Source organism: Salvelinus fontinalis, chromosome 18 (assembly GCF_029448725.1).
Source record: "Salvelinus fontinalis isolate EN_2023a chromosome 18, ASM2944872v1, whole genome shotgun sequence".
NCBI classification, from domain to species: Eukaryota; Metazoa; Chordata; class Actinopteri; order Salmoniformes; family Salmonidae; genus Salvelinus; species Salvelinus fontinalis.
In genome coordinates this window covers 51,130,895-51,145,186 of record NC_074682.1, presented here as the reverse complement: position 1 = coordinate 51,145,186, position 14,292 = coordinate 51,130,895, and the positions used below count along the sequence as shown (strand labels likewise).

Below are 14,292 nucleotides of genomic sequence, written 5' to 3'. Positions count from 1 at the left end.
TTACAAAGACCTTTTCATACATCACATTCAAGCCCTTTAAAAGTGCAATCTGCAGTTGAAACAATAATAAAGAGTAGTGAGAGCTATGGGATGGGCCTGGAGAAATGTAGCCACTCTCAAATTCATAGACAGAGCTATGGATGCAAAGACTGACCACCCATGATATCAAAATTATAATTTCAATCATGTTCTGAGGCTATACAGTGTTGATTTACATTGACGTTGTTTACGAACATCAGAGTAAAACAAGCTTATATTTTGGGTTCTGATGGGGTACACCAGTTAAACTAAGCTCATGAGTCATTTAGAAGTTATATTCTTTAAGAATCAATGGGTACACATCAGAAGTCCCAAAATGGATGTAGCAACTGCAGATTGTCCCTTTAAAGAGTAGGTTATGAGTAAGAGTTCAGAGTAGATCCCATGCTAGTGCAGGCAATCCACACCTACATACTGCTCTGCACAGTTAACTATTATGGTCAATGGGTTCACAGAGATCTCCTTTAACTTTAAATTCCACCCATCAGCCATACATCGTCTAATAATAGACAGCCTACGTTCAGCAATAGGCCAATAATCCAAATGTCAGGTCAACCAGAGCATTGGGTTTTGTTCAAAGCTTTTGAAAGGAGGATGACTTGAATTGAGCTGAGGGATCAAGAATTGAGCTGAGGGATCAAGAATTTTTTGGGAAACATCCATTTGATTGCAGAGGACTTCACCTCACTAAAATATTTGTCTTGACTTGCTAAATGACAAGGTAATACAGGAAATATGAACTTTTATTGAACGAACCTTCATAATCGCAGGGGACCACATGCAGCTCTGTGTTGGGTATCTGTGATATGAGCAATGTAAAAGGAGGGGCAATTATCACTATTTGGAGTTATTTAACCTTGCTTTTATTTCACCCTCTGTGTGTGTGTGTGTGTGTGTGTGTGTGTGTGTGTGTGTGTGTGTGTGTGTGTGTGTGTGTGTGTGTGTGTGTGTGTGTGTGTGTGTGTGTGTGTGTGTGTGTGTGTGTGTGTGTGTGTGTGTGTGTACGTGCGTGTGTACATACAAGCATACATGCTTGTCAATGTGTGTGGGTACATGTGCGTGAATGGGATTCTAAAGGCAGTGCTAGTATGTGAACAGCTATGTGACTGGAATACGTTTTTGCTCTCACAGAATGACTCATGCTCTCTCCTCTCTAAATACACCCTAAAATGCAAAGGTATGTTTGTGTGGTCTCTGGGTACACTCTCCGAACTCACTGACCTATCAATTTAGGGGGAGCGCAAGCTTGGGTCATCGGGTTCCTGTGCTCTGTATGTTGATGACTCTTCTCTCTAAGTGTAGGGAGTACACCCGCTGCCCTCTCCCCCCCAGTTCATCTTGAGCAAATCTCTTATCTGTCGGCTTCTGATGTGCCGTAAGAAAACAAGGAGTTATCTCTTGTGCAGGATATTTCATCGAATGGTAGATTATGGTAGACACGCTTTTGATGCTGGACGTTTTTTCACACAAGAAAAATCGATTTTATGTCAGAAATGGAGACGTTATTGCTAGACGCACTGAAACCTAATTGTACTGCACGTTTTAAGGTTTTATGAAATTACTTTTGATTAATGTTTACGTTTTTTGTACATATCATTATAAGACAATCTTTCACCTCCATTGTTTCTATACAGATTCAGAGCTTCCATAGACATTGTTGTTGTTATTATCCTTATGAGGTTATTAACTCACCCGTCAATCTAAGAAACAATCCCATCAAACTCCGTCAATTTAAGCTAGAGATATGTATTTTTGCATGGGCTGAGTCTCAATCCACAGAATCTGCCCATGTCGGCCTTCCACACCGGCGGTGGAAAGTGGCAGAGCTACAGCGATGTTTGTCAGACCAGGAGACATCCCAAAAATCGGTCTTCTCACAGAAAACGTCTGTAGCGTCTGAACAGTTTGGCTATTACAGTCTATGGAAAGATGAGACTCTCACAAACACGATGACTTTCTTTGTTTTGCTCTACGACCCAGACTTGTCTGGAAATAACCAGGTTTAGAAAATGTATGGAGTATGGAGGTACTTTTGTGCCAACTAAAATAGGGGTTAAATTAGTGTCCAAAAAACAAAAAACATTCCTGAGTTTTCTTATATATCCTAGATATAAGACAGACACTTCAAAACCATAATCTTTATTTTTACTACATATTTCTTTTGTATTTTTACCCCCTTTTTCTCCCCAATTTTGTGATAATCAATTGCGATCCAACTATGACCTTGTCTCATCGCTGCAACTCCACAACGGGCTCGGGAGAGGCGAAGGTCAAGTCATGCGTCCTGCGAAACATGACCCACCAAACCATGCTTCTTAACACCTGACCGCTTAACCCAGACGCCAGCCGCACCAATGTGTCAGAGGAAACACCGTCTAACTGACGACAGCTCTCGTGACAAGGAGTCACTAGAGCGAGATGAGCCAAATAACAATTCCAAATCGAATAACAAAATGATCCATGGTATGACGATCTTAAGACAATTCCCTATATTAGCTTAGTAGAACCCCTGTGTAAAGGTTCAAACCAGAATCTTTTTGTGATGGGAGAGGTTTGATTTTGAACCTTTTTAAAATATATTGTAGAGGTGGCAGCCTATCAGAATGAAGGTGTGGCTTTCAGATAGTTATTTTTGGCCCCTCATTAGCGTACAGTGCATTCGGAAAGTATTCAGACCCCTTGACTTTTTCCACATTTTGTTACGTTACAGTCGTATTCTAAAATCTATTAAATTAAATGTTTCCCTCATCAATCTACACACTATACCCCATAATGACAAAGAGAAATGTTTCTACAACTTGATTGGAGTCCACCTGTGGTAAATCCATTTGATTGGACATGATTTGGAAAGGCACACACCTGTCTATATAAGGTCCCACAGTTAACAGTACATGTCAGAGCAAAAACCAAGCCATGAAGTCGAGGGGAATTGTCCATAGAGCTCCGAGACAGGATTGTGTTGAGGCACAGATCTGGGGAAGAGTACCAAAAAACTTCTGAAGCATTGAAGGTAGAGAGGTATTTGGGAGAAAGATATTTGGGAGAAACTCCCCAAATACAGGTGTGCCAAGCTTGTAGCGTCATACCTAAGAAGACTCAAGGCTGTAATTGCTGCCAAAGGTGCGTCAACAAAGTACTGAGTAAAGGGTCTGAATACTTATATAAATGTGACATTACTGGGATTTTAAAAAATTATGATTGCAAAGAAATCGAAAAACCGGTTATTGCTTTGTCATTATGGGGTATTGTGTGTAGATTGATGAGGGGAAAAAAATATTTAATCCATTTTAGAATACGGCTGTAACGTCAAGTGGTCTGAATACTTACCGAATGCACTGTATGTCATTCCTGTCATTCCTATTTATCATGTTCATTTTGTACACTGCACATGTCTATTTCCTTGAATATTTATGCATATTACATATTACATATTATATGATATACATATTACATATTACATATAATATAATATCATAATATTAATACTTTTAACATTGCTGATTATACATAGTATGAAGTGAAGTGCTAACTATTCCAACTCTGGGATTTGCATAAGCTCTTGAGGAACTCATGCACCTCTGTTAGCCTCATTGAAGCTACAGAACGTTCAGTGTTCAACCTTCTGTGATCATGAAGTGCTTTGAGAGGGTGGTCAAGTCACATATTAACTCCATCATCCCAGACACCCAAGAGTCCCACTCCAATTTGCATACCGCTCCAACAGATCCTAGACGATACAATCTCAATTGCTCTCCACACTGCCCTCACCCACCTAGATAAGAGGAATACCTGTGTTAGTATTCTGTTCATTGACTACAACTCAGCGTTCAACACCATTGTCCCCTCCAAACTCATCACCAAGCTTAGAACTCTCGGTCTAAACACCTCCCTCTGCAACTTCATCCTGGACTTCCTGACGGGATGACCCCAGGTGGTGAGGGTAGGCAACATCACCTCTGCCACGCGGACCCTTAACAGGGGCCACAGGGATGTGTGCATAGTCCCCTCCTGTATTCCCTGTTCACCCATGACTGCGTGGCAGAGCACGACTCCAACGCCATCATCAAGTTCACTGACGACACGGCGGGGGGAGTCCCGATCACCGGCGACGATGAGTCAGCCTACAGGGAGGAGGTCAGTGACCTGGCAGTGTGGTGCCGGAGCAACAACTTCTCCCTCAACGTCAGCAAGACCAAGGAGCTGATCGTGTACTACAGGAAACGAAGGAGTAAGCACGCCCTAATCCACATCGACGGGGCGGCTGTGGAGCAGGTAGACAGCTTCAAGTTCCTCTGTGTCCAAATCACTAAAGACTTCAAATGGTCCAAACACGCACACACAGTCGTGAAGAAGGCCTCTTTGCCCTCAGGAGTTTGAAAAAGTTTGGCATGGGCCCTCAAATCTTTAAGAGGTTCTACAGCTGCACCATTGAGAGCATATTGACTGGCTGCATCACTGCTTAGTATGGCGATAGCACCGCCCTCAATCGCATGGCGCTACAGATGTGGTGTGGACAGTACATCACTGGGGCCGAGCTCCCTGCCATCCAGGACCTCTATATCAGACGGTGTGAAAAGAAGGCCCGGAAAATGGTAAAAGACTCCAACCACCCAAGCCATAGACTATTCTCTCTGCTGCCGCACGGCAAGAAGAACTGCTGCAGCAAGTCTGACACCAACAGGCTCTTGAACAGCTTCTATCCCCAAGCAATACGACTGATGAATACATAACACAATAGCTACAATGACTATCTAAGTTAAACTTGTATCATTATTGACCTTTTATCACATTTTTTTGCACTGTCGCTATGCACACTCACAGGACCCTACACACTCACAGGACCCTACACACTCACAGGACCCTACACATTCACAGGGCCCTACGCACTCACAGGGCCCTATACACTCACAGGACCCTACACACTCACAGGGCCCTATACACTCACAGGACCCTACACACTCACAGGACCCTACACACTCACAGGACCCTACACACTCACAGGACCCTACACATTCACAGGAGCCTACAGATTCACAGGGCCCTATACACTCACAGGGCCCTACACACAAACAGGACCCTCCACATTCACAGGACCCTACACATTCACAGGACCCTACAGATTCACAGGGCCCTATACACTCACAGGACCCTACACACTCACAGGACCCTACACACTCACAGGACCCTACACATTCACAGGACCCTACACATTCACAGGACCCTACACATTCACAGGACCCTACAGATTCACAGGGCCCTATACACTCACAGGGCCCTACACATTCACAGGACCCTACACACTCACAGGACCCTACACATTCACAGGGCCCTACACATTCACAGGGCCCTACACACTCACAGGGCCCTACACATTCACAGGGCCCTACACATTCACAAGGCCCTACACATTCACAAGGCCCTACACACTCACAAGGCCCTACACATTCACAGGGCCATACACACTCACAGGGCCCTACACATTCACAAGGCCCTACACACTCACAGGGCCATACACACTCACAGGACCCTACATATTCACAGGACCCTACACACTCACAAGGCCCTACACATTCACAAGGCCCTACACATTCACAAGGCCCTACACATTCACAGGGCCCTACACATTCACAGGGCCCTACACACTCATAGGACCCTACACACTCACAAGGCCCTACACATTCACAAGGCCCTACACATTCACAGGGCCCTACACATTCACAGGACCCTACACATTCACAGGGCCCTACACATTCGCAGGGCCCTACACATTCACAGGGCCCTACACATTCACAAGGCCCTACACATTCACAGGGCCCTACACATTCACAGGGCCCTACACATTCACAGGACCCTACACATTCACAGGGCCCTACACACTCACAGGGCCCTACACATTCACAGGCCCTACACATTCACAGGACCCTACACATTCACAGGGCCCTACACACTCACAGGGCCCTACACATTCACACACACTCACTCCAACACACACACACACTCACGCACACACTACAGCACTCTGTTAATCTTATATCCTGTTGCCTAGTCATCTTACCCCTATACATATCTACCTCCATCGCTCCAATATCCCTGCACATTGTTAATATGGTACTGGAACTGACTTTTTAAAATATTTCCTGTATATAGCATACTTATTTACTTTGTGTATTTCATATTTCTTATTCTTATTTCTCGTGTTGGTTTTTTCTAGTAATACATTGTTATTGATTATTGCATTGTTGGTTTTTGAGTTTGCAAGAAAGGCATTTCACTGTACTTGTGCATGTGGCATTAAAACATGAAACTTGACATGTGATGACAATACAGAACAGAACAGATGAACAGGAATGAAGTTTACACTAATGGGTGGCCCCAAAAATATATATCTTAACGCCACACCCCTACAAGGACACGATTCCACTCCAGGGTTCCTCCAGGAACCATTAATACATTGAACCATTAAAAAGTTCCTCAACTAACCAAAGGTGCAAATATGAACCATTGAATAGCAATGGTTCCATGAGGAACTCCAGGGTTCCTCAAGTCATCATTAATTATAAGAGTTTACGGAGGCTCCTCCTGGCGATTTCTGTAGGATAGTGGGTTGAGGACCCTCATAACCCCTCCAACAAACATTGCTCAGGGTTCAATGTTATTACGATGGCATCTCTGTGAGGAAGCCCTTTTACAGGGCAACAACATTATGCACGGGCTTCATCGCAGGTTATCCAAAAACATGCCATCGCTGACATGCCTTCCTAATGTGACTGCTGACGTGTTGGGTATGAAGCTAACCACAAGGAGGGAAACTCATCCCTCAACTAAGTTTTTATTGCAGTCATGTCAAAAGGTTGATTGATATGCCATTATGACAGAGCCTTCCATACCTTTCTGGTATAGGCTACTGGGCTTAAAACCATAGAAATATAATAATTATAAGTAGTTATATTTGTTCTAATTCTACTGATGGAAGTGGGAATTCTCCATTACCACAAACTATCAAAAACATATTCTAACCAATGAAATTGACCACTAGAGACACCTATAAGATGTATACTACATGATCAAAAATATATGGACAGCTGCTCGTCGAACATCTCATTCTAAAATCATGGGCATTCATATGGAGTTCGTCCCACTTTTGCTGCAATAACAGCCTCCATTCTTTTGGAAAGGCTTTCCACTAGATGTTGGAACATTGCAGCAGGACTTGTTTCCATTCAGCCACAAGATAATTAATAGGTTGAACACTGATGTTGGGCAATTAGTTCTGGCTCACAATCTACATTCCAGTCAAGTTCTTTCACACCAATCTCGACAAACCATTGTCATGCTGAAACAGGAAAGGGCCTTCCCCAAACTGTTGCCACAAAGTTGGAAGCACAGAATCGTCTAGAATGTCATTGTATGCTGTAGCGTTAACATTTCCCCTCACTGGAACTAAGAGGCCTAGCCAGAACTATGAAAAACAGCCCCAGACCATTATTCCTCCTCCACCAAACATTACAGTTGGCACTATGCATTGGAGCCAAACTCAATTGGACTGCCAGATGGTGAAGTGTGATTCATCACTCCAGAGAACGCGTTTCCACTGCTCCAGAGTCCAATGGCGGCGAGCTTTACACCACTCCAGCTGACGCTTGGCATTGCACATGGAGATCTTAGGCTTGTGTGCAGCTGCTCGGCCATGGAAACCCATTTCATGACACTCCTAACTAACAGTGACGTTGCTTCCAGAGGCAGTTTGGAACTCGGTAGTGAGTGTTGCAACCGAGGACATTTTTACGCACGTCTTTCAGAATTCGGCAGTCCCATTCTGTGAGCTTGTGTGGCCTACCACTTCACAGCTGAGCAGTTGTTGCTCCTAGAAGTTTCCACTTCACAATAACAGCACTTACAGTTGACCGAGGCAGCTCTAGCAGGGCAGACATTTGACAAACTGACTTGTTGGAAAGGTGGCATCCTATGACGGATTCTACTGCCAATGTTTGTCTATGGAGATTGCATGGCGGTGTGCTCGATTGTATACACATGTCAGCAACGGGTGTGGCTGAAATGGCCAAATCCACTAATTTGAAGGGGTGTGGACATACTTTTGTCTATATTTTGTCTGTATTTTTTATCACTTGTGGAAAAACAGATTGTGCATCCTTGCCAGATAGTAGGAATTGCACATCATTGCCAAATAGTATGAGCTGAGGGTATTAAGTAAATATTTGCGCAAATGACAGAACTGTAGTACAGTAGTAGTACTGCCTTTGGTTTTCCCAATTGTGGACAGTCAGCAGGAGATTGGTGGCAGCTTAATTGGGGAGAACGGGCTTGTGTTAATGACTGGAGTAGGATGTGTGGACTGTTGTCAAATACATCAAATACATGGTTTCCAGGTGTTTGATGGCCTTCCATTTGCTCCCTTCCGGCCATTATTATGAGCCGTTCTCCCCTCCGCAGCCTCCCGTGGTGGACTCCACTATGGTTCAAGCGAACCGCTTCACCTTCCGTTCACCTTCAGTTTAGGCCGATATGTTTATTTATAAAGCGGGGGCAAGGGCACTTCCTCCGTCTATCTGGAGTCATGCGATCGTCACAACATTGATCCATAAATGAATGGTGTGGGCTCAACGGCTACACCATGCAGGACTGATCCCTGATTGGTTACGGGTTCGTCCGGAATAAACACTCTCAGAGTATATATATATTGTGGAAGGTGTGACAGTTCCAAGAAACGAGAAGCCTGAGCAGTTCCAAGTTTCCAACAACTTACGCAAATACAATAATTCGTGTTGAGCGCCAAGTGCCCCAGAACATATCCGCTATTAGCCTATCGCTGGTTGAGAATGAGGGCACAAATCCAAAAGGTACCACAGATAGTCGAATTGTTAAAAAAGAACACTGTTGGGTTGCAGCACTTCAAGCCAACATCTTCAGCGTGCGTCCTGGACCCGAAGGATGCTGCGGTCGTTGCGCCTTGTCGACAAAGTCTTCCCTCGCAAACTCAGAGCCTTTATTCGATACCTGGACCCACCAATTGGCCCTTATTTGGCAGTTTGATAGAACTACTCCGCAAAGGAGGGCTGCAAAGACAACATGACGCATTGGTAAATGATAAAACAATTATTATAATTAGGCTATAGGAATAATAAGATTAAGCATTGAAAATAAAATGTCGTTTTCGAGAGAAAATATACACATGTTAATTCAGTTTAATAAAATAATCAAATCTGTTTTGGGTGAATTAAATGTATTGTGAATGATATTTCTTTCTTTTAGATTGATTACCATAAGAAATTCGGCAAGATTTTCCGGATGAAACTCGGCTCCTTTGAATCGGTCCATATTGGCGCACCTTGTTTGCTGGAAACGCTCTACAGAAAGGAGAGCGTTTACCCGCAGCGTCTGGAGATTAAACCCTGGAAAGCATACCGAGACTTCAGAGACGAGGCGTATGGACTTCTTATTCTGTAAGTAGCACTTTTCAATATTAATATGATATCAAGCTATTTGCTTAGCAGAAGTATACAGATAAAATAGCTCATATTTTTGCGCATGATTTTTAGGGAAGGGAAAGACTGGCAGAGGGTAAGAAGCGCATTTCAGCAGAAATTGATGAAACCCACCGAAGTCGCGAAACTTGATGGAAAAATAAATCAGGTTTGTAAAATCATTTCTCTACGTTAAAACAGTACAGTTCAACGTGAATTTGATCAAAGAATGTCTGGTATTTACTGTAATTTCTCTCTCCAAAATGTAGGTGTTGGCGGATTTCGTTAGTAGAATTGGACAAGTGACTGACAATGGACGATTTGAGGACTTGTACTTCGAATTGAATAAATGGTCAATGGAGAGTACGTACTCTATTGAATGATTTGGCTATAAATAAATAACATATTTGTAGCTAGATATCAATTGTTGCTTATATGTAATTCAGATGTATTAAATACATTACATTATTCTAATTCTAATTTTATTGTTTTAAAAAACACAATTTAGTAAACCTCTTATTAGAATGAATACACAATTGAATACAATTGTTACTCAGGAAGAGTTAATTAATTCATAAATCAATTTATGTTGTTAATCAATTCATGTTTTCAAATGTTTATGATGTAATTGTTGATCCTCGTTATGCTTACAGCCATTTGCTTAGTGCTCTATGACAAAAGATTCGGACTTCTGCATGACAAAGTCAACGAGGAGGCTATGGCCTTTATCATGTCCATAAAAACAGTAAGTGCTTATTGATTTTACACATCGAATTACTATCTGCATAGTGAACGGTAGACTGTATTGTGGGCGCAGCTGAAGACCCCCGACTTGATAACCTTAGTGATCTTTCTGGAGTGTTGGGAAGTAGTGAACTACACGCAGTTCAACTAATAATTTAACTGGATTTTGCAGTAGTTTGGTGGTAGTTGAACTAAATTATAATTTAGCTTGTGTTTTCAATGTTAACTACTGTTTTTACCATGTAGCGGTGTAGATAACTACTGGAACTACACATTACTGTTTTACCATGTAGCGGTGTAGATAACTACTGGAACTACACATTACTGTTTTACCATGTAGTGGTGTAGCTAGCTACTGGAACTACACGCTACTGTTGTTGCAAAAATATAATAAAACATATGTGAAGTAGTCAATAATTTCAGACCTGCCTAATTCTCACTTGAAACACTTTTTGTGTGCCTAATTCTCACTTTTTGTCATTAATAGGAAAAATTACTAAATTTAATTATCTTAACAATCTGACTCTACTGAACTGTTTTTACAATTTGTCGTCTATGACACTTCATGTTATAATTTTCACTAAGCAGTTCGAGGGCAGTGAACTACTTGTTCAAAGTGACTTTAGTTAATTAAACTATTTTTTTATAAAGGGAAGCTTTAGTGTAGCTTAACTTATTCCAGTGTGAAGTAATGTGTATCTTGGTAAACTATATTTTTAGAGTAGCTTCCTTAACACTGGCTTTTTGTGACACAGCTAGATTGCGCGCTCGCTCTCTGAGCCTATAGAAAGAGCGCAGGTCATTGAGTTCACTTGAATGAGTGGGTTATAATCACCACAGCGACAGTTACTGATGTAGCAATAGACTATCTCTCGTGTGGGGGCTGGCTGTAAATTACTGGAGCAAATCAATAATACCACATGCAGAAGACAAAAACATCGTAAAAAAGGTCATACCATTTTTTGTTATAGTAACCATGGCCATGTGCTATAAATTGTCATTGAAATACTGTAGGAAGACCTTGGAAATGAATAGTTACTTGCAACAATACATTCTTACTGTATGTCTTTATTTGATTGTACATTTAAAGTCTCTCTCTCTCTCGCTCTCTCTATATATCTATCTATCTACGTAGATGATGAGCACATTTGGGATGATGATGGTCACGCCAGTGGAGCTCCACAAAAAACTGAACACCAAAACCTGGCAGGCCCACACTATGGCATGGGACCGTATATTCAGCACAGGTACAAACAACCTCTAACACCTTTTCATTGCCCCCGACTCTCGCTTGCCACTCCCCTCCCCATCCCTCTGAAATAACCTCCCCTCCATGTCCCCCCTGAAACCTCCCCTCCATGTCCCCTCTGTCCCCCCTGAAACCTCCCCTCCATGTCCCCTCTGTCCCCCCTGAAATCTCCCCTCCACATCCCCTCTGTCCCCCCTGAAACCTCCCCTCCATGTCCCCTCTGGAACTTCCTCTCCCTGTCCTCTCTCCCCCTGTTGAAACCTCTCAGCCCGCCACATTCACTTTAAACTCCTCCCTAGGCAACCCCCCAATCCCTGCACCACAACGCGTGTTTTTCAGCTCTCTCTCCAGATGACGTATGACCCACAAACTGTTTTGAGCACATTTCCAGTCAGGTGATAGCAGAGAGAGATATGAACCGGGTGCCTCTGTGATCAATGCAGTTGGCTCTCCACTTCTTACATGACACAGCCAGAGTGGTAGTAAACCAGATGACCTAAGAGGGAGAAGTCTCCCAAATATTTGTAATAGTGGGAGGGATGGCGGGATGGAGGGCTGGTGGGGAGGAGGGAGGAGTGGAATGTTGGCTCAGGGCTTTGCTACTGATCGTTTGTTGTGTTGCTTGCTCGGCAGTGGCTTGCAGGCGCCTGTCCCCCCTCTCACAGACACACACACACACACACACACACACACACACACACACACACACACACACACACACACACACACACACACACACACACACACACACACACACACACACCCATACAGACATACTCACTGGCGTAGCACAACACCCGAGGCAGGGGGCCAATGAGCTTTGCCCCTCCCCCCCCCGGAAGTTGGGCCCCCCAGATAGCCATGAATTATATAACGTTTTTAATTACAGTAAATTTGCTTTAAAACTGCAACATTTTCTCTTAGTCTCATGGCAAAATGGGAAGGAAATTAGCTCAGGGATTCCTGAAAGTCGGGACAATCCTTGTTCGGCAGGGAAACTTTCTTTTTATAGTAAAAAAAATGATTTAGTTGCATTATTTGAGCATAAAATGTGCATTTACAGGAATTTTATAAGTGAAAATATTTGTTTGGGAATTTTCTAAATACTTTCAATATTATTAATTTCCATTTTGGCTCTATGCCTTGAAATGCCCTTGTCCGGAGCAAAGGATTCCAATTTCAAACTCTTCCAAAAAGTATTTTAAATAAATGCCAATAATGGTTATTAACTTAAAAGTTATCTATTGTAGTTTCTTGCAATAGCCCTCTGTGACTTTAAAGAATATTTCTATCAAAACTGTAATTCCTAAAAAAATGTGTCCAGAGATTTGGTGAACTCTGTCAGATTTGGTCAAAATCCTAAATGAATCAGGAATGAGCAGGGACAGCTATACCATAAGGACCCCTTCTTCATGTCTTCATTACATGTAGTGTAACAAGACCACTCATGGTCTGGAAAGTTCTCTACTTTTGATAGATTTAAACAAACAATATCGAAATTGCCATGGTCACAACAATAAACTGCCAACTCTATCCGCCTGATAGAATATGAATTTTAGTTCAAATATGTTAAATGTAATTAGTTTTTAGAGTTATAAAGCAATTGAGGAAGAACTAAATTGCTATTTTGTATACCACTTGAATTAAGTTTTTTTTTTTGTTATCAACTCCGTAAAACATCTACTCTGTTCTATAAATGTTGTCTAACGTCAACTCAACTCAATTTGGGGATTTTCAAATTAATAATTTTCCATATTTTACAAATGTTTGTATTGAACTTGTATTTTTAGAGGCAAAAATATGTCTGTTTTGAGTACCTGCTGTCAACTCGTTCAGTGGCTTGTCAACTCTGTCACTGATGGCCAACCCCTTAAGATCGATATTCAGAAAAAAATATTTGAATCACTGTTCTGCAACATATGCTTAAACAATTTTATGTTGCACTTGTGGCCAAGTTCAGGAGGTGAAAGCTGTTTTGAGGGCTTTTGAAAGAAGCGATAGGGAGTGGAAGTGAGTGAGGTCATTTTATGGCATGTTTACTATAGACTTCATGTTTTTAGATGTTTACAATTATCATTGTTTATGACTGGTTGCAGCTTTTCTCAAATGGAATCAATGTTTTGGTGAATGAAGTTGACCATTAGAATGGCTTTAAAAATAAAACATATGTGAAGTAATTGTTACCTTATACTGTATATATCCATCAGTTTATTAGTTCCTGTTTGTCTCTTCCGGTTGTCTCTAGCCAAAGTCTACATAGACAAGAAGATAAAGCGCCACACAGAGGCAACGGGGCCCAGTGACGACTTTCTGTGTGACATCTACCGCCACAGTCACCTGTCCAAGAAGGAGCTGTACGCCGCCATCACAGAGCTCCAGATTGGAGGAGTGGAGACGGTAAGGATCAAATGTAACAGAGATAATCATGATAATCCTTGCTAATCATTTAAGCATCACAACATTGAAGTGTGATAGGGCCTCCAGTTTTTTAGGTTAACTGGGATGACTAACGTGGCTTGAGACCTGACGACTTGCTTTATGCCTAGGCATTAGCTTTAGCGGGCTAACAGTCTTGAGACCCGGTTTTGAATCTCGGTCCTTCAAACAAGGATAAGGCCAGATGTATCATTCACTTGCACCAGTGCCTATTTCACTATTCTATTTTCCAAACAATAAGCAGGGAAAACATGATACTTAATCCTTTATTTTTGTTGACTTTACTCCTTACTTCATTCCTTACTTTGACCTTTTTGCATTCCACATTTTAAGAGGTATTCC

General features: G+C 42.2%; 1 protein-coding gene across 1 annotated transcript; it reads left to right on the top strand.

Moving 5' to 3' along the window:
- Positions 1 to 8,704: 8,704 nt before the first annotated feature.
- Positions 8,705 to 14,274, top strand: LOC129815720 (1,25-dihydroxyvitamin D(3) 24-hydroxylase, mitochondrial). The gene is made up of 7 exons (XM_055869783.1): positions 8,705 to 9,137; positions 9,310 to 9,500; positions 9,597 to 9,690; positions 9,791 to 9,884; positions 10,175 to 10,266; positions 11,401 to 11,512; positions 13,760 to 14,274. The coding sequence occupies exons 1-7, from the start codon at positions 8,877 to 8,879 to the stop codon at positions 13,954 to 13,956; spliced, it is 1,041 nt and encodes a 346-aa protein (XP_055725758.1). The 5' UTR covers positions 8,705 to 8,876; the 3' UTR covers positions 13,957 to 14,274.
- Positions 14,275 to 14,292: the final 18 nt, after the last annotated feature.